Source organism: Struthio camelus, chromosome 3 (assembly GCF_040807025.1).
Source record: "Struthio camelus isolate bStrCam1 chromosome 3, bStrCam1.hap1, whole genome shotgun sequence".
In the NCBI taxonomy this organism is placed as follows: Eukaryota; Metazoa; Chordata; class Aves; order Struthioniformes; family Struthionidae; genus Struthio; species Struthio camelus.
The window spans coordinates 31,085,060-31,110,918 of NC_090944.1; the positions used below are offsets into that span (position 1 = coordinate 31,085,060).

The window sequence follows — 25,859 nt, forward strand, 5'->3', positions numbered from 1 at the left end:
AATACAGGAGCAAAATTCATCTGTGGTATAATTACAGTAGCTTTAGTAGGGAGAGGCTTTGGGCACAGCTGACAAAATGACCTTTAAATGCTCTGAGAGGCAGAGTTCTTTTCTTATTCCATTATTACTTTATCAAATCACTGAATGTATTTGTATTACAAAATTAATGTAGTCCTAAACTTATGCAAGCTCTTCACTGTATATGAACTAATGAGCTCTAGCAGATTTCAGTTTCACTTTTTAAGTTGCAGTTCTTAATTTGGGCATAAAACTAGGCTATACACTGCAAATGCACTTAGGCAAATTAGATTTTTCTAGACTGAATGTTCTTCATGAAGAGATTCGCTCTATTGCTCCTTAAGGCCCCCCTTGCTTCACATCAAGGCTTGTGTAACCAAGTTTAATGTGTGGGTTTCCAGGATAGCAGAAAATAAGGCCTATCTCTTTTCCCAAAGCTTCTTAGCACCAGCAGATGTGCTTTATGAGGGCCTTATGAGTTTCCTCTATTTGAAACAGTGGCTAATAGGTAACTCGCTAAGAAGGAAACTTCTGTTTTTTCTCATTTCTTTGGTTTCACATTATGAGGGAATATGCAGCAGGAATCCCACAAATTAAACTTTACGATAGATAAAAGTCTTGCATCCTGCATATAGTTTTTTTCTATATGCATATCAACACCATTTGTACGTCATGCAGTCCAGAAAAAGGGAACTGACAGAATCTACTCATGACAGAAGAAATGTAGATATGCAGTCCTGCAGCTCTTCAGGGAAAGTGAGTTTCCAGTGAGTTTTTGCTCAGCCCTGCTTAATATCTGACAAAACTGCAGAAAAAAAAAATCAAAGACCTTGCCTTTCCTGGGGCCAGTGTTTTTCAAAGTATATGGAGAACAGATAATATATAACCAGCTGTAATTCTAGAGAAATGTAATTTTGTCTGTTGGAATAGCTTTCATTCCTATCGCCTCCCCAATATTCACAAACATGATTCACAGTTTAAAGTATTAATTGTCATAAATTCAGCTTAGAACTTGCCTTTCTGTAATTTTTCTGTACTGTGCTGTGCAGATACTAGGCTCCATCCCCTCTGCAAATGTTTTCCAGGCAACTCAGCCTGCCTTTCTCAAAAATATCTGCCAGGGAAACTTGTAGCCAGCTTCAGCTGTTGATATTGTGATCCCCTGGGCCTCCTCTGCTGCCCTGTCATTCAGGCAGCCCAGCTGGCAGGTATATCCCTGGCTCCCCTTTGCCTATAGTGACAAGCTGGACTCCGATGTAGGGCTCTTTGGTGCTTGGCTTTAACAGAACTCACATTGTAATTCAATTCATTCCACTGATGGAGAAAGATGTGGAGCTACAGGCTGGCCCACCAGCACAGGGAAAGAGAAGACAAACTCTGGTTACCTGACTATGGCAGATTAATTGGCAGGAATGCTGCATTTTTTGGCAAGTGTTTCAAGTTTTGGTCCTCAATAGTTATGCAGCTCTCCATAGTATTTTGATACTTGCTACCTTACCTTAGTTTACGTCTATACTAGAAAGCTGAATGGTGTCAGTAAAGGTTCCTTGGCACTGCATCCTTATCCTCGATATTATTACATTATTTGACCTGTCTATGGCATCGTTTTGATCCTAGCCAACTAGTATGCTCCTAAACAATTCCTGGGTGCAGTTCAGGACTTATCAGAGGCCAGGGACCATTCCTAGCAGTAACGCTGTTCTGAAAGCAGAGAGCTCAATAGCATGGATGCAGGGTGTTGCAGGCCAGTTGGCCTCCAGGCAGGAAAATGGGTCTTTGTTTACTAATGTACACATAGCCTTAGAGTAATTACCATAGCATTTTTATCCTTACAAAATCCTCATGAGCTGGAGAAGCACAATTAGCCTTATTTTACACACACGAATTAAGGCACAGGGAGACTGAGTGTACAATTTCACTATCAGCCTAAGTTATGATTACATTGCTGCCCGAAGGAACGGGACATTCCCTCTATTTTGCTAGCATTTACAATTGCACAGCAGCACAGTGAGCTGGAGCAGCACACCAGTTCAGCTGAAAACTTATCTTCGTTGTGTTATTGGAGGTGTTTTTCAGGCAGCTACATGAAGTGACCTGAGTCTGTAAAGTAATCTGAAATTGATAGAAAAGATGAATATTATTTCAGGAAAACTCGGCCCGCTTAAGTTGATGGTAGTATATTTTTTGATTTGGCTTAAGCTGACCGTGAAGGAGAATCCTGAGCTGCTTACCCTCGGAAACCAGCAGCAGATGAGAATCTGAGTTTCTAGTTTAAATGCCTACAGACTGTGTGTCTTGGATTGATAGGCTCTATCTACATTCTCGTTTAAGAAGAGGTTAAGCCCCGCCTTTAGTCTAAACCCATCTCATCTCAAAATTCCACCAAAAGATCTTAGTGAGCTCCAGGCTTGGCAGAGAAAAATCACTTTTAGTGCAAACAGCTCCCACACTGCCATCTGACTGCACATTGCTTCACCATCTCAGGGATGTGCAGCATGCTTTGACCAGGGGGACCCAGCAGGTGACTGAACTGTGAGTGACCTTGCATGCAGTATGAGTACACGTGGCTCCCGAGGCAGGCATTTGGCCCACATTCCTCCAAATGATATAAACATAGCCACAGACTCCTCACAACCCTATTTACATTATTTAACCATCCTTGTATTATTATTTGCAGAGTCTCTGGAGAATCAGTTAGGAAATGCAGTGATGGTTGATGGTTTTGAGTTCATCACTGCTAAGATAAGGATTATAAAATATCACTTTAATAAAAAGTGGTGACTAAGCAATACTGAGTACATTGGGCATAGGTCGTCCTCTCATCAAGAATCTGCTAGTGCAGCTTTGCTTCGGGCTGCACATGAAAAACATCTAATAAAAACAGTAAAGAATGCTGCTACTGGTTTGCCTCGTCAGATATCTTTCAACTGGAATATGATATTTATGCTTTATGATCTTCTTGGGTGTACAATCTATTTCCAAGTGCAAGTCAAGATATTGTTTCCAACCTGGTGCAAGGCATACATTATTTGAGATCTACCATCTGACTTTTTTCCTCTTCTTCTGATATGATGGCTTTTCAGTTCAAAGCCTAGAGAGAATCACTGGCAAAACAAAGGAGTCTCTTCCTTTCTCGGATTAATTCTAGCCTTGATGGACCGTGTCGGCTGCCTTTCAGGGAATGTTGCAAGAACTCTCTGTGCTTCTGAGCTGTCAAGGAATTCAGAGAGAGGGGGTGGCATGTGAAGATTAAAGCTAATTAAAAGGATTGGCATTATTAGTGGTGAGGAGGAGTCCCTGACGTATTTTGTAGAGATTTTTGAATGGTTTTCATTGTATAATTCATATTCTTTGAACAATTAATCAGCACATAAAAAAATCAGAAAACTGCATAAAAATATGCACTGAGAATGGGGTTGAGAGGGGCATAAGGTTAACTACTGAGGAAGCAAGTGTTTTATTTATAGATACTCCACAGTTCCCTTCTGCAAAAAGCTAGACCAATAGAGTCCAGTGTAACTAGTGTAACTGGGCTAAAGTCTATAGCCAGTAAATGCTGGACTGTCATTAGAGGGCCTAATTCTAAAATCTGTAGCAAGAAAATTCTTTACATTGATTCAGAAAAGAGGAAAAATTATATTTCCTTCAAATACAGATGCAAGAAAATTTCAAGTGCAAAGTCAAGTATCAAAGGAAAGTGCAATTTTGAGCCTTTTCTATTTTTGTGGTAAATATTTCATGCATTAGTGGCACCTCACAACAGTCTTGAATATACTGTCCACTCAAGGGAAAGGGTAAATAAACACGTATGTTCTATGTAGCATAGATTTACAATTTTTTTTGTGCAAGAAGGGAATGTTGTTTAGAGGCTTACTAAAACGATGACTGAGAATCCCTGCTCCCCGCCCGCCATACACACAAACCAAAACCAGAGTATAAAGAAATAAACTAATATTCAGAAAAGAAGTAACCAGGAAAAACTAGGTGGTGAGATTTAGTTATGGAACCAGTTGGGCTCTTTCTACTTCTCCTCACCCATTTAATTCAATAGCCTATAACTTATGTGGTTTCTTTGGATTTGGATAAGGCTACCTCCACTCCAGAAGGAACTCTGGGAGAAAGATTGCAACATAGTCTTCTTTAACTTCAGAGGAAAATTCTACTAACAGGTCAGAATTCCACTCTCACCCTTCTTCAACAACATTTTTGAAAACAAAGGACATCCAGCTTCCGCTTCGCACTATAATATCAAGGACTATTTCTACCCTGCTAAAAATCATTGTTATCTTCCTTGCAAGATTGTCAGCTGTTTTCATCTACTTATGGCTGTGCACAAGGGCTTCTCTTCTGAGGCTCCTTGCAGAAGACCTGATTTAAGGAAAAATCTCTTATCTACATTTCAGATTTTGTCCTCCTTTTTTGGGTCATCTTCTCTTCCAGGCGGAGAAAGCATAAAATTACAACAATCTTCTATCTACTATGCAGCATTTCATACCTTGTCCTTCTTCATATCCGCAGTCTAATGTCATGCACAGACAGCTTTGGCTTCTGGTAAAATGTGAATATTATATTAATAAAATAAGATTTAGGTGATAATGAATATTTCAGTGCATTTTACATCTACGTGCTAATTAAATTTCATAGGAGTCCTATGAGGTAGGTAATACTCATTTTAACCTTTGAGAATGAGAAATATGAAGAAGTGATAGTCAGCTCCCTCACTAAAGCTGTATATTTTGAAGTGCTTCAATTTAGCTAGTAAAGTGAGATGCCAGATTTTAAGCAGATCAGCATTTTAGTGGTGGAACATCTTTGAAATTCTGGGAGTTTGGAACAAATGCCATAGAAGCAGGTGGAGCAACAGGAGCAGACCTGTTTTGAAATGCCAGTAGCAGTTGCTGGATTGACTTCTTTGGCTAAATCCTAAATTGAGATAAAAAAACTTGAGTGATCGGTAATCTAGGTGCAGAAAAATGAAAATTTCATTGGTTCTTCTGGTTTTGACACAATTATTTTTTAGATAGGTTGGGTATTCATACGGCTAAACTTTAAATATCTAACACTACTGCCTAAATGGGCGCCTAGATTATCTATGTCTGATTAGATATAATGACAAATTCTTTTAGCATTAGCATTTACCTGAAACAAGTTGCCCAGAGAGGAGTCTCCATCTTTGGAGACATTCAAAACCCAGCCAGATTTGGCCTTGGGCAACCTGCTGAAGCAAGAGGCTGGATAGAGACCTCCCTGCTTGAGCAAGAGTCTGGACTAGAGACCTCCAGAGTCCCTTCCAACCTCAGCAAGTCCATAACCCCGAGTTTGTTCCTCAGATTTGGTGATGTGAATTCATCCCCCTTCTCCCTGTTAGAAAAGGGAGCTAATTTAGTTATAGCCCAGCTTAGCTCTAGTGCCTAAAGTAGATGAAGCCTCCAGGCTGCAGGACTGAACTGTAAATGAGCTCGAAAGACTTTGCTGAGGCTGAGACTGCAAAACCAGCTAGAACCAGCCCTCAAAGCTACAGCACACAACGGTCAGAGGTAATGGTTAACCTTCGGATAAGATAAGGCGCTATGAAGCTGGAACATAGCAACTGTCCCAGGATGTAGACGTAAACTAATCAAAAGGAAAGAGACCATCGACTCAATAGACAGGAAGAGACTATAATGGGCAGGTGGGGAAATTTGACTGTAAGGAGTATAATTACCCCAAAATTTCTTTATTTGGGGTCCCTCCCCGGAAGCACTCAGCTCAAGCTGTTACTTTGCTGTACTATCATTTAAGTAATTAAATTCACTGTTAGACATACATGAGACTCTGCTCCTAGGAAACCTATGATCCTTTTGGATCATATGCTGAAGGAGCTAGCTCTCCTTAATGCCTTTTATGGTAAGCCTACCTAAGGCTCTGGAGTTCAGTCCAGGGATCAGCTGCATAAAATATAGTAAGCTACCTTTTAGGTACTAGGTGATATATTAAATTTGCCACTAAGTAACTAATCAAATATATCAAAGTGAATGAGTACCAGGACAATTTTTAAAAGTACCAGAACAATTAAGAGATCCCAAATTTCCTGAACCTGCTGATGCTTTTCACAGCAATAATGTATTAAATTTGTGAAGAGATTCATCATTTCTGTAGTAGTTATACCAAATCAGCAGCTGATGATAAAATTGAATGAAAAGATCTAGACCTTGTCAGCTCGTTGTTCTTACAAAAGCAGATTCATATGGTAATATGCAGTCTAACTCCTCTGTGGATAAAAACTGCGTATACAAGGATTCATGTTAACATGTAGAACAGGAGGAAGGCTTTTTTAGAAATTATAAATATCAGCACTCATCACTATACGCAAGTAGGTAATTAGGGTAATTAGTCCCAATTAGCAGCTGCAAACCCTGCAGATGGGAATTTCAGAGACTGCTAACTACTGTAAGAAAGCATTTCTGCAATCTGTAAAGCCCTTTTCATGTTTTGAGATATATACATTTAATGACCCTCACACTTCCAGTAAAATATTTTTGTTAATATTTCCAAATAAAGAAAAATCTGTGCACTGTTATACCCTTTTGCTTTTCTTTAAGGCTATATTGGGATCTGAGATAGTCTGAATTTGAAAAAAAAAGATTTTTCTAAGCATTTCACCTATCAGCTAAAGTAAATGATGAGCCAGTGCTGACTGAACTGGAACTCAAATTTTGCTGTTATTCTTAATCCATGAGGAAAAAAAAAATACAGTGGTCTTCTGAAGACAGTAGAAAGACATTAGAGCGTTTTCCTAGGTCCTGCATAAAACCTTCTGAGAGAAAACATTCTGAAATTTCAGTGCTAGGCTACAGAACCATTTTCCTGTGTTCATTGTGTTCTGCTCCTTTGAATAGCTCGAGGTTAACAAAGTTATGCATATTTTTATTGTAAATACCTTTTTTCAATCATAAAGGCTTTTATGACTGTCAACAAGTTACTCTGATTAGAAAAAAGATAAAAGGATTCTTGGTGCATTTATGTGGAGTGGGGCTTATTTATTTTTTAGCTTTCTTGGGAATTCATGTAACTTATGAATTGAAATAAGTTCAATTAATAAAAACAGTGATGTATATAACTGGAAAATTTGTTCTCATGAACCTCTTTATCACAGTAAAAAAAACTTTTATGTTTTAGATACTTTATTATGAAAATCAGTAATTCCTATCTTTAAAAATAATATTTCAAGTTCAAGTGACAAATAAGCCCGTGTTTACTTACTTAAGAGCCAATCATTATTTAGCTACTTGAACATGGAATTTCAGAGAAAAGAAAGTTAAGAAACTAAGTTTTTTTGTATTTGAGTAAATGAAAAGTTATTGATCAATATCTTTTCAAATTCTCTATGTAATTATCTTTGAGCTAAAATGAAAGAGAGAAATTTCAAGCCCAAAATCATCTTTCTTTGAAAAAGCTATAGGTTTTTGAAAAAGAATATGCAGAATGAATGTAATAATTCATTTTCAATACAGAAAATTGAACTATGTAGCTTGCAGTGAGCCCATCTATATACTAATAAATGCTTTTTCAGCATTTGATTCTTGTTTTTAGCTATGCTCACATCCAAGTAATAAAGAAGATTTAAAAGTGAGACCATGTTTGTATAGTATTGATTAATTTTTCTTAATATAACACTCTAATTCAGATTTTCACGGTTAACAGTATTGCCAGCTGTGAGTAATACAGCTTAAGAAAATATATTTTGTATATTATACGAGTCTAGCTATTACAACTATTGTTACATATAGATATTTTTTAGTTCTCCTAGAATCTCAGAAATCCTTCCTCCGACGTAAATTTCATACATAGTGGGTTTTGGGAAGAAGTGAGGATGATATATCACATTTAGAGGCTTCAAGTTTGGGAATATATTTCATGTTCCCTTTCCAGTCACCATCCAAAGCAGAATAATGTTAAAGGTTTGTTTCTTTGCATGATCTAAACCATATGTCATTTAGATTCATACTCAGTCCTATTACTTTATATAATAATATAATTCACAATTTTTTCTCTGAGATATTTCTTTCCAACATTTTTCTAAACTGCTTTAACTCTTCTTATCTGACTTCATCTTCAGTGTCTCTTTTTCTCTGCCGAGTTTGTTCCTTTAATTCAGTATCTCTCTCTCTACTTGTTTCTCTCCTCCCCCTCTTTAACATTTCATTTCCACCTTGATCCCTTTTTGGAACTCAGAGCACCATGTCGTTCACCTGGGGCATGGCTAATTCATGTATCTTATAAGGGCAGTAGAGATGACAGGAAGAATGTGACAGTGAGAGTAATTTAAATCTAGCCTCCAAGCCTGATTAAATCAATGGGAGCATTTCCCTCAGTTCCTCACAGAACTCTGTTTGTAGAAAGCCTCAAATATGTTTGACTTAAAGTCTTGATTTAACATGCTTCTTTGCAGAAACTCCTTAATATATGCTTAACTTGAAGTCCTGATTTATAGTATATTGGTAAATAATGTCATTGTTCTGTGTAATATATTTTAAGTCATTATGCATCAGCATAATGATAAAGAACTTGATGCTGCCGAGTGCATCAACCCTGGTCCACCAAAGCATTTAATCACATCCTTCTTTTTAACCATGAGTCATTATAATGGATTTCAGTGAGCTGCCTACACACTTTAAGAAAAGGCTTAAGTGCATTTCTGGATTAGGAACAGAGGTTTTAGCACCCTGGAAGATTAAACAAAAAGCAAAGAATCTGCAAAATTGACAGACACAGGCTTGCTGAGAGTTTCCCCAGGAGTCTTAAAACAAGGCTGATTTTACTCTGGATTGGAAATTTTACTCCTACTCAGTTCTCTGCCAATTTGTGGTACCGACAGATATCCACCAGCTATGGGTTGTCTGGCCACTAGACTTACTATTTGAAAAACCACCTCAACTGTATGAAAACAGCCTCAGCTATACAGTATTAATAATTAACTGACTACATTCCTGATACATTACAGCATCTATGGACTATTTTACTGTTTCTAAATAAGAAACAAAGACAAATTGCCACATTTGCCTTTTTTCATAGAAGTTTGCCCTAACTCAGAAGTCCATCCATTTATGCCAAAATCACAGCTGAAACACCTGATCAACTTACTGTTCATTAGCTTAAAATCTGTGTGCAAGCTTTTAACAGAGGTTAAGCCAAGCCATTTCCTGCAATTTAGAGCATGTATACAAATTGTTACTGCAGTGCAGCTGACAAGCAGTGACTTGATTGTTCTTTAGGGTCTAACATTTATAATCTGCTCCTAAAACTGCAATTAAGATTTCCAGATCATTTGGGGACCTTAGAAATGTTTTTCTAAGTGCTTTGTTTCTGAAATACAAAAAAAACCCCACATAATTTGTCCTTGTAAAATAAAAAACTGAAGGAAGTATTTAAATATTTGAAAAGAGTAACACACATTTTCCGTATGTGCTTAATGTTCTCCATTAGGTGCCTCAGGATGAATGGGGAGGATACCCTGCTGGTGGAAAAGATGAAGAAATTCCCTGCAGAAGAATGAGAAGTGGGAGCTATATTAAGGCCATGGGAGATGAAGAAAGTGGAGATTCTGATACTAGCCCCAAGACATCACCAAAAGTAGCAGTTCGACCAGAGTCATTATTAAAATCCATTGGACAGAGACCACTGGGAGATCATCAAAAGTAAGCTTCTCTACACCATATTGCATGTCTTACTGAAGGCTGCAATGACTTATGCCAATTTTTTGTGTGTCTTTTTGATAGTGATCAGTACCCATAAGAAAATATGATACTGTAATTAAAAAGTTAACTTAGGTGTCTCATCATTTCATTTTAAATTAGCTTGATTAGTGGATGAATAATTACTATCTTCTGTCCCTGTAACAAACGTGCTACTTAAGAAAGTTTGTTTTGTTTACTAGAGGAAATATATCCATCTTTGCATCAAAACTTTAACAGTATTACTTCTCTAGAAGGATTTTTTGGTATTGTAATCCTTTGTTATTTCATACCTTTCTCTAAAAGAGAAAATATATACTTTTTTACACTAAATATAGTAAATATGTAATTGTATCATATATGTGATATCTTATACTGTATTTGTTAGTATGAGACTTTCCCTATGTACCAGCTATACTATATCATACTCATGTAAACACATTGTGGAGGGCTATATTTGATTTTTGTGTATTCATAACAGCTACAATATGATTTATTAAATAACTAACACATATTTTAAAATTATAGGAAAGTGCATAGTTATGTATGTTTTCCAATAGATCTTTATTTCCCCCTCCTTTTTATCCTTTGAATATACCTCTTTATAACAGAACTGTAAGTATATTTCTTCAGACAATTTCAAAGTGGTAGCCTGGTTTCAAATCTTCAGCTTCTATTAATGTGACTGGATGTTTCTCACAGCTTAGAAAATTGATCTTTTTGCCTGGGAGAAATACATAAAATGAAGAAATTAAGAGTGAAACTTTTGATCAGCGTTTGCTTATTGTTCTGTGGGTAATACCATGCATAGTGTGCCATAGTGACTCACCCTTTCATAAAACAAAACAAAGCAAAACAGAAACCTTAGATAAAAATCCCTTTGACTTAATTAAATTGAATTATTTAGCTCACAAACTTGAAGGAAAATTTTCATTATTACTGAAGAGAACAGTTAACTATGTTGTTTTGTCTAGCTTGCTCATGCAACTCTGTAGGCTGAACTCCAATGCATGAACATTGTTCATGCATGTTCATAGGCATCTGTTCCATGAGATGCTGAAGATGCTGAAATCTTGATTTCAAGACATCAGGAAACAAGGCTGATGGGTCTCTCCTCTCTATTGGCAACTAAAATCCAGACAGGACACCTTGCAACATCTCAGATGATGCCAAAAATGAATGTTTAGGCAACCGAATTGAGTTCTATGTGAATATAAAGTATTTGCTATAAAATTAGTTCAAAAGATAAAACTATGGCCTAGAATATAAGTATTGTTGTCAACTCCATAGCTGGTGAGAGAACTAATTTCCAGTGCAAAGACCAGCTCATAAAGACAGTGGTTGGAGGCAACATTCACATTTGTAGTAGCTTCAGTTGTTGTGTCTGAGCTGATTTTTTGGTTTAAGGCATGTCTGGCTACATTAACTGGTTCAGTATGAATTTGTGAAAGTACTAAGGAAACAGAGAAGGAGCTGAATTTTCAGCTCGTAAGTGTTTGTCTGTGGAACTATAAAGGTCCTTCAGGATGAGGAATGTGTGACTTCTCAGCGATGGTGGAGGTATGTTTTGTGAATTCTTCAGTCCAGGATTTTCTTGCAAATTGACTGTGAAAGCAGCTAGAAATCAGGGACAAGGCTATTGCTTTATAACAGAACCTCAACAAGATATTTAGTGCTTCTCTCTCTCACCAATTATTTGCTGAGGAGTCAATGCCACCTTTGCTATTGTCCTGCCTGGTCCTGCAAAATGGCAGTTATCCTTGTGGGATAAAGCATGCTAGGGGAGAGCAATCTAAAATCTGTGGCTTGTTAAGAGTGGCCCATCTGAGGGGCATGAGAAAAGGGGAGTAGTCAGCTCTCTCAGGCTTTCACATATCAACCAGTTGGTAAATTCAACACTACCAGAGCACAGGCCTGAAATACTGAAATGTGGCCATGTACCTGGTCAAGCTTTTGGAATGGTCCCCAGCAAGTTTGTCTAGGTCAACTAGTGGTGTCCCAGGAGTGCGTGGGCATGTTCTGGGTGTTGGTATAGGCCAAGGATCATTCCTTAAAAGGCAGTTTGGATGGAGCCTCCCTGTTTTGGAGGGTAAAGAGTTTAACATTATGGATACGCCCAGGCAGTGCTAGTTGGCTTCAAAGCCATAAGAACAGGCCCTGGCACTGGTTAATGTATTTATATAGATGGAGCTGCTGAGTCCAAGAAGAGTAGCGAGCACGTCATCAGTTAGATCTCAAAGTATCAGGGGACAGCAACGTTAAGTAGCGACTAAAGAGAAATGCCAAGCATCCATTTGAGCATACCTCTGCAGTTTTAAATCTTATTGCACGCTTTGCGCCTGTTGACAAAATAATTTCTACTTTGTGTTAAAGCTGGCACTCCTGTATCAGTAAAACTGCATATTGATATTGGTTGCCCTTTCAACAGATATAAGGTATGCCTTTTACAGGTGACAAGACAACGGATCTACTAGATCTGAGGGTGGGCAGATGGTTTGTCAGACAGCAGCTGAATTCTGGAATCCAGCCCTAGACAAAATGGAGACACAGATAGGCTGTCAGGGATGGACGTAGCAGGAGATGGTGTAGCAGTCTAACAAGGCAGTTCATCCAGTAACCAAAACAGTGTGAGTTATCACCAAATCCATGAGCTTCTTCAGTAGTAAGAGAGTCTAAAATGTTTATTTGGAGACAGTTTAACTGTGTAAGTATTTGGACCGAATAAAATGTATTTTGTTTTATTCTTTGTCATAGGCCTCAGTAGGGCCCTGCACCAAGCTCAGGTAGGTAACAGTACAGATTTTCTAGTAAGTGTGATTTGGTGTGAGTGACAGCTCCCAACACCTACCCTAGACCCCCGCAAGACTATGAACAGATCTACTTGGGATCTAGAGCCATACATATTTAAACGAAGTATATATTCCAAATGGAAAGTTATTCTGATCTGTTAAATGCTGAAGGCAGGTTAGTAAGTCAATATTACATGACATGTCTTCTGCCAGTTTTCCATGTATTGCAAATGTGCTGTTCAAAGTATATTTGTCAAGAACACCAGTGCAACGCTGATACAATATAGTAGGGTTGACAGCTGTGCATGTTCATGGTCCCGAAGGATTCAACAGCATAGCTGCCACTAACTGCAGCCAGAACAGAAGGAAGTTTGTTGTAATATTGTGGAATATTATTAAGGGCTCTGTCGAGGATTTGTCATAAACACTGCGTAGATAATTGAGCAGCCAGACTGCTGCTGACACGTAGCTTTTAAATCCTGGTTCTGCTTTTAAATTCAGGGATAGTACATTGAATCTGCCAGCCTGACATACACACAATTTCCAGTGAACTTCAGACAGAAGTGTTACAAGTATTCTGGTTCTTATATGTCTTTTCTACAAAAATCTGCAAATTCCAACAGCCCTTGTCATTATGTATCACTTTGGGCCAGAAGACAGACATTTTTTTTTTCAAAAAAATTCAAAGTGCTGGTCCTAAACCTAGCTTTCACCACAAGCCATCTCGTCCCAGTACCTCTCTGTTTCGCTGCCACTGTGGTTGCCTTTTATGTCTGGCAGATTTGTATGAAGGATACAGCAAAGAGTTATGGAGTTTTCCATCCTCCTCCCGCAAAGGTCAGTAATACCCGTTACATGCTGAGTACCCTTTGTACTGCTGATCATGCTGCTGAGCCAGAAGCTAAGGTTTTGAACAGCATTCCTGCATGTACAGCAGGACTGAATAGCATTTCTGGCATGTATTATGAGAAATTACATAATTCAAGATGTCAGCTGCATTAGCTGGCTTTTTAGCTTGTTTATCAGGATGGAGAGAGCTAATATACAGAAATAAAATGGTGCTTATACTCCCTTAGTCCTCTGCATGAATGGACAGTACAGCTCAGAACTGAGTTCTGAAAGAGCATCAGTAAACCTATAATACAAATACTGATTTTTTTCAGTGTTATAAAAAGATGCATAGGCTGCAACGCATGGGTACATGGGTTTCACGAGAATAAGCATAATTTTCTATCACAATCTTGAATACGATAGAATGACAGTTAAAAAAGGCTTCATTTAACATTCAACAAACCTTTAATATGTTCTATGCCTCTCCCCTGAATTTTTCAGCCACCTTTGCTTAGAGTTGTTTTTTTCAATTTAAACTGTTCCTATTTTGAAAAAAGCAAATGGCTTCTATTTTTTGTTTCGTGTTGTTCAAAAATTCTTCTTCAGCAAACTGAACATTAAAAATTCATAATAAACATGCATATTCATATTTGAATGAATAATTGTATTTAACAACATACAAATAGATAAATGTAACTGATTTAACAGAACCATTAAACGCCTGAAATAATTATTTCTTTCAAGTAACTATTAGAAGGGAGTATGTTTTACTGCAAGTAGAAATAAAAAAGAAGTACCAGGTCTGACTGCTGCTATTTTTCGCAAATGGTGGCAGGAGGGCATGGACCCAAATGCTGACATCTGATCTCCACATCTGTGAAACCATTAGCCCAGCTAGCATGATCCCTGAGCTGCTGTCAGCCTAGACTAGCAGGCTCTTAGCTAGGTAATGCCAGATGTGTTTCAGAGATTAGCCTGTTTAGCTGCAGCCACCCTATCCATAGGGAATAATTCTGTGCAGGTCAGTCAGCCAAATGGTCAGAGAATGGACCTGGATTATTTCTGAGTACAGATACAGCTTAAGTAACTCAAATTTTGGTGGATTTTTCATCTAGATATATACATTTTAGTCTCTGAAGATGATTATACTTTAATTCTTTATTTGTGAATGTTATTTCAAAAGAATAAAAAGTAGGATGTTGCACTACTTACTATTATAACATCAGGTAAAAGACCAGTGTAATCTATTATTATAAAATTGCATTTGAGTGAAACATAATACAATAAAGCTTGCTGTTGGGGAGACAGGACAGATATTTGGATCTGCTTCCAATCCAACTTTTTCCTGGGATAGTGCCAGCACTCCCATTTATTGTGGAAATTATCTTGATTCCCAGTTGTCAGGGGATAAAAAAAAAAATAAAACTTTTTTCACAGAATCACAAAATGGTTGAGGTTGGAAGGGGCCTCTGGAGATCATCTAGTCCAATCTCACTGCTCAAGCAGGATCACCTAGAGTTTGTTTTATGATTAGACACACAAAACCTTTGGATGTCAGATTCAGGATGCTATAAACAGATATAGGTCTTTCAGAGGTGAATCTTTTCGATTCAGTCCATTGTTTTCTGCTGCTGAGGGATGCAGCTGTACTGTGTCAGAGCTGGTAGGTGCTTTCATTTGCAGTAAAGGTGAAAATAGCCTGGAAGAGAGACTGACTCACGTGATCTGTAAGGGTATCGCTCCAACCTAGTAAAGTTATGTGCAAGGCACTGTCTTGATTGAATGTCATTTCTCTGTATTTGTGACAAACAGCTCAAAGCTGAGCAAAGCTGCCAGATATGCTGTGATCCTGAAAAGAAAGCTGAAAATAAAATGGAGAATTTGGGGCTAGGTAACGGAACAAAATTTCTAACTATTACTGAAGACAATGTTTCTGTTATTTGATGCTTCCTGTGTTCAGAAGATCATATACAGCTTATGTAAATGAAGAGGATAGCCCTGTACAAATAGCGAGTTCCATAATCAGTATCTCCTTTTTGAAGTGTTATGAAAGGCTCCAAAAACTATTGAATCAAAAGGAGTAACAGTAGCATTTAGCCCAGAGTCAAAACACTGTTTGAAGCTATACTGGTTTCACCCATGCAAATGAATAATCATGTTGTGCTAAAGTTTTCCGTTGTTCTCTGAAGTGACTCATGGGAAACTAGATGCTGCAAACATGAAGATGAAATAGGTTAAGCTACAATAAAATAAAAACAGCATCAGCAAGGTGTACTTTTGTTTCCTGATCCTCTAATGGCAGACTTAACTGTGGCAGCTGGCACTCCAGATACCTTAAGTTTATGACTGAGCGGGCAGAAAGGCATGTAAGCAGATAGACAGTATAAAAAGGCAGTGTTTCAAATTGGAGAGGAGAGTGTCATAATATAAATTATTTGGTGGACTAACACAGTACAGTATCAATGACGTTTTGATTTGTCTTGAATATATTCTCCATCGAAGCCTCTGGCAGGTTTTGGCCTCTATATGGAAGTGAATGTCTCGAACTCTTGAGTCATGTTCACTGTACAAACAGCTGTATTCCCCCCAAATGTCTGTCACCACCTCTGCACTGGATGTTATCAAAGCTCATAGTACATTTGAAAAACTCAATAGGTATTTCAGCTATTCTATTTCACAATCCGATATCTCAATGCAAAATCACTTCAATCAGTACTTTAAGCTAATATGCATAAGCGTGACCTGAAATGATTGAGACGGAAGCGTATCCTGGGCTTATGGTGAAGCAGATTAATGCGCTGATCTGAGTTAAAACTAACCTTCCCCTGCCTTCGACTTTTCAGAATAAAAAATAGCATCTCTCTGTGGCCGTAATGACTTATCCTGACTTAAAAAATATGTGGACTGTGGCCTAAAGCATATCCACATGTTCTATTCTGCAGACTCTGTAACAGCAATGGAAATGTTGCCAAAGGGCCAAAGCACACAGCAAGGGGATCAAACTGCAACAGGATCTGCCAGAGCTTATCTGTCAGCTCTTGGGTCAGTAGGAAGTCTGAGACAGTTTAGGATCATCCAAGACATGTGAGAAATCTCCATTTACAAAAATTCTTACCATTTGTAACTGTTAATAGCACACTTACATGAGAAAGTGAAAATAAAATGAGAAGTTTTGAAATACTGCATGAGACCAAACCTCTGTTCTTTCATCCATTTTTGCCCTGACAGTGCCAACATCATATCCTTTAGTGATGGAAAAATTTGTGGGCTTTTCTCCTGGTGAAATACTGCTTGTTAGGTACAGAGAGCGCAATATTAATATTACACGCTGGAGATAACTGTGTGTGTGCGCACACGTGTGTAGAAGGGGGAGGTGCTGCAAAACCTTCACAGATTAAGAGTTTGAGTACAGCTTCCTTGCTAGAGAAATTAATGTGATATTTCAATAATATCCATTGCTGTACAGCAGTGATGCAAGCCTTTTTTAATTTTTAAGAGTAAACTTCAGTTTATTCTTAAATCTCCATCTGCATTTCAGAGGAGTGGCACCTGAGGAATATTTTCAATAGAAGAGATGGGAAAGATCACTGGAAAAGTAACCCTCATCTTTTATATGCTTTTTATTTATCTTTGGGTTTTTTTCTCAATTTTATGACTCTAAAAAGCCTCATTACACACTTCATTAGCAGCTTTCTGCAACCCTATAGTGTAGTAGTATCTGCTCAGAGCCTCTGAGGGGTGAAATTGGAGATTTACTGAAGAGAGTTTGAGGGCTAATTACAAAGCCTTATCAACTAATAAGGCAATCAGTGGGCCACTGGCACAGTGATAGTGTTTTTTGTTACAGTCAATAAGATCTGGGTTAGATTAGCCCACAGGGTTAAGAGGGAATGCTGATGAAGGACAACTAGTCATCTGGCTATCTAGGAAGCACCTTTTATGGGGGTCAGAAAAAGGTCCCCATCCCTTCCTCCTTTGCAGAATAATAGGAAATGCTCGTAAGAGAACACAGTGCCTTAATTGCTTAGGAGCAGCAGTTGCCTTTCACCAGTGTGAAGCCTTTGAAACCCAGTGAGTGACTGAACCCGTATCCCCTGCCTTAGAGAATACCAGCTTTATGTTGTAAGGCTAAATTGTATTACCTTGGATTAGGTACAAAAAGAGGACTCAAAGGGTCTAACCAAAATGCAGAGTCTTCTCGGGAATAAAACAGCCCTTTGTCAGAAAGATGCAATTATGTGATGGAGTGCGGTGAAAATGCAGTAAGACTGAGGCCAGTGGCACAAGCACACGCACTGAGATCTGATAGTAAATGTGTTTCTGTTTTTATACTAAAGTACCTATTCATTCCTACTTTCCCTAAATATTTTACTTTTACTTTTCATGTGTAAGGCTGGATCAGGAGCTATGTTTTCTCATTTGTTTTGGTTTTTTTATAAAAAAATAAATGAAAAAAAAGTGTATGTGGAAAAAAAAAAAAAAACCCTCCAGGCAAAGATTTGAAAAATAAGGTGCTTTTGGTTAAAAGCAGAAATCTCATGTATTTCCATTTCTCCCACTTACACTCCAATTTTTTTTATAAATTGCGTAGTCTCATCCATGTCCTCATTACAGTGTGGGAAGATCCCTTATTTGCTTAAAATCTATTGACTTTAATGGAATTACACACATGTTTAAATGAAGCTTATGCTCAGATGCTTTACTGAATTCTAATGGTCTGTAGTCTATATTCATTTTGCCTAGTTATAGTTTTCTGCATACATATAAATGTGCATATATAGCAAGTAAAAGGAAAAAAAATGAAATAGCTCCCTGGAGAACATCATGAATACCCCAATTCCAAAAGAGATTTAGGCATCTAATATTAAATCCAATATTTAAGTTCTGCTTAGACCCTGAGGTTCATTTACTGAATTGCTGCATGATGCTTTAAATGCACCTAAGTTTTTGCAGTGACATCTGCCTAAGTTTTGTTGTTGCTGACCAGTTCACTGTTTAATCCCCAAGGCAAGCTCAAAATAGGATGCTGGGAAAAGATTTTTAGGATTAACTGTATGTGCACATCTGTCAACTCTTACAAACAATAGTTTTGAATTCAAATTTCCCAAGTGAGACCTTTCTTATTACATCTATGTTTTGCATAAGTTGGAGTATAGGCTGGATTGAGCCTACATCCTCTGTATCTTTGCAAGGAGTGACCAAACCATCAGTTTGGTCAAATCAGTTTGGTTGCATCAACAATACATGTTGATGTATTCTGGATGATTGCCTCTCATAGACTTCTGTTTTGCGTTGTACAAAATCCTTAAATAGTTAATGGTAAGAAAGGTTCTCTCTGCTTTCTAGTAGATAGGCACCAGCTTAGCAAGTTGTGCAGTCAGATCAGGTTCTTCCAAAGGGCAAAGGGGAACAGAAGATGGTTTGAGAATAGGTCTGCAATCTGCTAGATGAGATCTTTATCCCTAGATACCTCATCACCTCCCTCTTTTTGGGAAAGGAATGCTCTAACTTTGGCATGTAACTAGAGGATGCAGTAGCAAAATAGAAGAATGAAACAGATGCAGTTAGGCAGGTAATTGCTTTGAACTGATGGGCTTTAAACCCTAAATTCTAGTTTCATAAGGTATTTAGGAGCCTAAATCCTACTGAAGCCACGGTCCTGATGATTTTAATAGGGTTTTGTCTCCTCAGTGCCTTTTGGGATTTAGTTTAATCCAATGGATTGGTTGGAATTTAGGAATGACTTAGTGGAATAAGCCTCAAGATAAGAGTTACAGAAACTTAGAGCCTTAATCCTAGCAAAAATTGGTAGAGGTTAGCTTTTAAGTTGCTTGTAAACTCTAGAAATGCCATAGCTATAATAAGCAAAGTTGAGCAGTAGGAGTAAATTAAACAAGAAGTGAAGTACTGGTGTCACTAGTGTCTGGAGACTTTAGGCAAAACAAAATAAAATTACTTTTTTAAATTGTATGACTAAAGCCCTAGCTCTAAGAATACATCGTTAAATTATATTGGGTATACTAATAGCTGGCACGGATTCACCAAAGGGAAACCATGCTTGACCAATCTGATAGGCTTCTCTGATGGAATGACTGGCTGGTAGATGAGGGCAGAGCAGTGGATGTTGTCTCCCTGGACTTCAGCAAGGCTTTTGACACTGTCTCCCACCACATCCTTATAGGCAAGCTCAGGAAGTGTGGTTTGGATGAGCGGACAGTGAGGTGGATTGAGAACTGGCTGGATGGCCGAGCTCCGAGGGTTGTGGTGAATGGCGCAGAGTCGAGTTGGAGGCCTGTGGCTAGTGGTGTCCCCCAGGGGTCAGTCCTGGGCCCAGTCTTGTTCAATATAGTCATCAATGACCTGGAGGAAGGGACAGAGTGCACCCTCAGCAAGTTTGCTGATGATACTAAACTGGGGGGAGTTTAGTAACTAGCACACCAGAAGACTGTGCTGCCCTTCAGAGGGACCCGGAGAGGCTGGAGAGGTGGGCGGAGAGGAACCTGCTGAAGTTCAACAAAGGCAAGTGCAGGGCCCTGCACCTGGGGAGGAATAACCCCAGGCAGCAGGACAGGCTGGGGGTTGACCTGTTGGAAAGTAGCTCTGCCGAGAAGGCCCTGGCAATCCTGGTGGACAACAAGTTCACCATGAGGCAGCAATGCGCCCTTGTGGCCAGGAAGGCCACTGGTGTCCTGGGGTGCATTAGTCAGAGTGTTGCCAGCAGGTGGAGGGAGGTGATCCTGCCCCTCTCCTCAGCCCTGGGGAGGCCTCGTCTGGAGTACTGTGTCCAATTCTGGGCTCCCCAGGACAAGAGAGACATGGCACTCCTGGAGAGAGTCCAGCGGAGGGCTCCAAAGATGATGAGGGAACTGGAGCATCTCTGTTATGAAGAAAGGCTGCGAGAGCTGGGCCTGTTCAGCCTGGAGAAGAGAAGACTGAGAGAGACGATCTCATCAACGTGTCCAAGAATCTGAAGGGAGGGTGTCAAGAGGACGATTGGGCCCGGCTCTTCTCCGTGGTGCCCAGCGACAGGACGAGAGGCAATGGGCCCAAACCGAACCACAGGCAGTTCCATCGGAACCTGAGGAAAAGCTTCTTTCCTGGGAGGGTGACAGAGCACGGGCACAGGTTGCCCAGAGAGGTAGTGGAGTCTGCTTTGCTGGAGATATTCAAAACCCGTCTGGACGCGATCCTGGGAAATATGCTCTAGAGGACCTTGCTTGAGCAGGAGGGTTGGACTAGATGATCTCCAGAGGTCCTTCCAACCTTGGCAATTCTGTGATTCCTTGGGAGGATGGTGTTGTAGAGTTACGAAAGCATCTATGTTCACTGAAATAATAAAAAGACCTCATTTTCATTCCAGTGATTAGCAGACATTTCACAGGGAGAGAAACAGCAGTCTGTAATAAATCAAATGCTCAATATCTCTCAGCACCTTTTTAAAAAGAGATAATAGGTCAATGGTGAAACATATAGGCTTTTAAAAAATTTAATTTGGCCTAAATTCTGATATCTATCTCTGATCAAAGAGAAGCTCCAGTCTAACAAAGATTATAAAAGAAACTCTGTGCTACAGATAAATTCACCAGATTTATGTATACTTCAGTATTTCAAAGAACCAGGCTAACCGTGCTGTTCCGAAGGGAGAATCAGACTTAATGTCTATACTCTGAATTCTACAATGGACTGCACGCAGGCACATCTGTGTTGCTGTGCAAAGCTCTATTGACTTCAGCAGGGATCCACAGAGACACGGTATGACTCCAAGCTGCTATACAATGACACTGCTAGCTAAGTTTAATCATTAGATTCTGGTCGATGAGTTATTTTACGCACCGACAAAGACATAGTTAAGATAGATCCGGATAGACAAATGAATATCCCCTGAAATGCAAATTTCTCAATAAAATAGGTTTTGATAACTTATGCTACCTTGCTAATCCTAATGAACCTGCCTTTTAGATGCCCAAGATGAATTCTTTTACAAATTTTATCTGATGATATTTCTGAATCGCATATACTAATTTAAACAGAGGTGGTTATACTTGCTTTAATGCTCCCATTCATTCTTAGATTTTTTTTTTTTGGAAAATGCAGGGATGATCATGAAAATAAAGAAAAGTACAGTTTTAGAATATTACAATTCTGAAAATGAGTTTGATGGGAAATTGACTTTATTTATATATGATGCTCCTTTAATAAACCTGATGGACTCATTCGAAAATGGAAGGTGACTTTCTTGCTGTAACTTTTAGAGGCAGGGGGGTGAGGATTGAAAAGAAGATTTTAATTCACTTTTGGTACTACCTTGACCCAGGAGACACTGGTGGCTGAACATTTGACAGAGAAAAGATACTCTGGGGAGTATTCACTATTTTAACTGTGTGTGAATAGACCAAGGAGGGATTTTGTACGTGATGACAACAGCATGATCCACTGGCAATGCTTTTTTTTTTTTTTTTTTTTTAAAAAAAAAGGTAGCGGATCTATGTCAAAGTATATGAATGATACCAGTCACTTGTTAGAAACAGTCAAAAGAAAAATATGTGTGATAGAAGTTCCCTTCTCAGGATTCATACACTGCATGTTGTCACTAGAGTTGTCTTGACTGTCAATTACTGCTGTACAGGAAAGCAAATTTGTAGGGGCAAGTCAGGGATGTTTTGTTTTGTTTTGACTTTGGCTTACCTGTAAGACCATGTCAACTCTTTCCCCTAGATGTGGCATTTTAGTGTGTCCTGAAAGTGATCCCACATTGTTGCGCTATCATACATAGCTTTTCGTGTGTTGTAATTCTAGCTTATAGTAATACTAGTCAGTGATGACAAGGACTTCAGGAAACAAGTCACAGATAATCCTGGATGTTCATCAGCATTTGAACATAAGGATGACAAAGCATGGGCTCAGCACGACACAGAGTACCATACTTCAAGTGAGTGGTGCTAAGTACTGAGGTACCGACCACAGCAGGACTGCCTCAGATTCCTCCAACGCTTACATGCTGAAATTGGTGGACCACTTCAGACACAGTCCATGGTTATAAACTTTCCAAAAGTTATATAAAACAATGGAATTTAGGAAGAAGAACAAAAAAGTTATTTACTGTCCACCTAAAGTAGGCATTTTGTTCCTTTTAAAGATACATGGTTAACAGCAGAGGAAATAGATGGCTAAATAATAGATGTCTAAAGGACATCTATGATAAGGAAGTAAGAGTTTTTCCCCCATCACTAGTTCATGCTTGATTACACTTATTAGCTTAGTTTACTTGGTTGTTCCATTCATTAAAGCACATTCTTAATAGCTCTGTAGTTTAAAACATCTTCTCTCTCTCCTGCCACAATGGGATAAGTGGGGGAAAAAGATAATGGCATGTAAATATGCTCTTTCATCTCCTGAAATCTCTTGGCAAGTGTCATCTAATGCTTTTTGATTGCAATATAAGTAAAGCTAAACTTGCTCCTGCATTTTTGCTATATTTGGTCCTGTGCAAGATGACTACATGAGATGGCAAGCACAACAGGAGATGTGTCTTCAGGAGTCAAAAATGATGCTTGTCACTTCTCTTTCTGTTCTTTTTTTTTGATGCATCTGTTGCTTTCTAGTAAAGCTACAGTAACAGCTATTTTCTAGCTTCCCCTTCCCCCACATTTTACTCTTAAAATTCAGTCCTGGTGAGGTATGTCCCGGTCCGACCCAGAGGGGCGGGCACCCCAACCAAAAGGCATGGAGGGAATGGCGGATAACGGACCGCGAACTAATCAGATTCGGGGTGGCAGTATAGGTGTTTGTGTTGATGAATGGATTTACAATACCGATAACAAAATAACCTTTTAATGACAGTTTAACAATTAACAGTAACAGGAACAATTATAACTAGAAACCCTGGAACTTTGATATCCAAATACAGGTACAATATTTACAGCAGGGGTGGATACACAAAACAATATAAGGACACACGTATAGAGGGGACAGCAAATCAGTTCAAAGGAAAAGTGGAGGTAAAATATATATATAGGGGCATGCGTACTACTACTGCTAGTACTAATAGTAATAACAAGGGCGCCCGAGAGGCCGCGCGGGGCAAACGCTCCTCTCCCCGGTAGCTCGGACCGTGCCGTGGATCCGGCCGCCCCGACGGGTGTGCCGTCCCCCCCAGGCCATGCCTCTGGGCGCGCCGTCCCCCTCAGGCCACGCTCTCGGGCCCGCCGCCCCCGGTATTTGACCCGTTTGCCTCTTACCCGCCCGCTGGCTCTGATGTTGCGGCTCCTCCGGTGGCTCCTTCGGCGGCTCCCGGTCCGGCGTCCCGGACCAGGATGGTGAGCGGCAGCCCCGGCCTCTCCGTCCGCCGTCCCGCGGCTTCTGGTGAAGGCCTTGAGAAAGGCCGCTTAGCGCCTCCAAGCCTTTAACCGGGCTGCTGAGCTGCCGTGATTCAGCTCTTCCTGGCTCCGTCCCGCTCCGCCGTCGCTACCCCCCCCCCACGCACCACGCGGCTGCAGCCCCTTCGTAGGCAGCCGAACGGTGACTGCAGGCAGACGTGGCGTGTGCTGGCTGGTCCGCTGCCCGTCCTCCATTTGAGTGCAGACCTGTTTGAGGACTTCGATGCAAGGTCCTCCAAAATAGCAGAGCACCCGGGGTAGCCCCTGGGCCGATCAGGTTGGAGATACTGGCCCTGGGGTCACGTAAAGGCCAGCCTGATTGACGGCCACAGTTACTGCAACCTTCTCTGGGCTGTGGGGCTAAACGGCTACAAGGTGTGAGCAAGGCACAGTTTCTTCAAGCAGGAGGTGAAATTTTGCTTTTGTGGAAGGTAATGATGAAGCAATGATGTCTCCCAGTGAGAGAGCGGAATTAGCTGGCTGTAGAAGACCACGGGAGAGTGAGGGCTCTGCTGACAGATGGGAACATTAGGGGTACTTTTGAAATCTACCGAGGATAAAAAGAGGAGAAGACGACAAATACTGGCTTCTGTGTTGGGGTATTGGAAGCTCTGCAGTAGAACTGTGAGCTGGGGATTGAGAGGGGTCTAGAGAGCAGGAAGGATTAGGATCTGGGGTGGTCAAGAACGAAAGTGAGCTGGACTTGGGGACTAGTGAAGGGGAGCTCTGGGGCTGGAGGATGCTTTCAGAGAGCACTGGCTGGGCATATGATGTCTGGATATAGAGGTCAGAGGCTTTGCAGAGAAGTAGAGGGATGCAATAAAAAGAAGATTGTGATGCAAGATTCCCAGAAATCTCTAACTAGTACCCTAGTTTGAACTGATGTCCCTTCCTTTACTCTTTGTCTGTTATTTGCTCTTGGAATATGTGACCTAACATCTTTCCAAGTCACTTCATACCTAAAGTGCCTAAAAACAGACACACTACCCCAGATAAGCATATTGTGCTGTTGTTCACTTTAAGTGATTATAACATGGTACTTTGTCTTCTTTGAATATCCGCAGGCAGTCTGCTGAGTACTGGAAGTGTTGTTGCAAATTTAGCCATCTTCACTGAGACTCCTAAACCTTTCTTCTTAGGGCAGTTTTTGAGGTCTGCAAGGTCATAGGGCCACTGACCCCAGGAAATCTGGGACTGCCTCATTCCCAAAAGCTTCTCTAAGCTTTGAACTTTGCTGATCAAAATTTAAGCACCTCCTCCTAGCTGCCCTGGACTTTCTCTGAAGCCAATGGAGAAGGGAAAGCAATTCTAGACAGCAAATAAATAAACTTTAAAGTGAGAATCCACTCCTAAGAACTTGGCTGTTTAGAAAAGCAAATGGGAAGAAGATTGACATACCAATTTATTTTTTCCAATTAGTCTCATTTTCTTCCTCTCTTTCCATAATACCAGACCTTGGAGTCACCTCCTTAATTTTAATGTGTGTATTTGTTTTGCAGTATTGGAGATGAACTGTCAAACCACCTCAGGTGCTCATGCTTGTCCTGCCCTTCATCTGTGGTCAGCTGAGATATAAGATCATTTATTACACAGCATAGAATAAAATTATTTTCTTTTATCAAAGTGATAGAGCGGTGGTTTTTTTGGAAATGAAGGTCAAGAGTTTTGTTCCTGTGCTTACAGATAGAGTGGCTGACATTAAAAAGCCAGCATTTACTAATGTCACATGGGGGGTTGTATTTTATTGACACGCATAACGGTTCTTTGAGCAGATAATGATATTTGAGAGCAATTTCCTTATGTAACCGTTGTGCCTATAGTGTTTTAGTTCTGGATCATGGTTGTAGCGAGATCATCATTTTTTTCCATGCACTGAGACATTTATCCTAGAGATTAATTTGAGCTTGTGTCGTAGAAATGAAAACTAATAATTTCTTTTTATCAGAAAGAAAGTTCAAAGTATTAATCGAATGGATGTGAAATTGCTTTTACAGTGTAATATATGTAGCATTTCTTTTATTCTGCTACAGTCCTTTGAATAAAGTGCTCTCCTCTGATAAGTGAAAAATTATTTAACTACCAGGTAATGTCCAAACTCATCAATCAAAACTCAGCTGCTTATCAGTACCATG

The 25,859-nt window shown here is 39.7% G+C and overlaps 1 protein-coding gene across 17 annotated transcripts in view; it reads left to right on the forward strand.

The window, feature by feature from the left end:
• DLGAP2 (DLG associated protein 2) overlaps positions 1-25,859 on the forward strand; it is a 465,625-nt gene that overhangs the window by 380,427 nt on the left and 59,339 nt on the right. For all 17 annotated transcript variants that reach the window (XM_068937311.1, XM_068937314.1, XM_068937312.1 and 14 more), the window contains one exon: positions 9,484-9,695. In XM_068937311.1, coding sequence (XP_068793412.1) covers positions 9,484-9,695 — 212 coding nt within the window. The remainder of the gene's footprint in view (positions 1-9,483; positions 9,696-25,859) is intronic.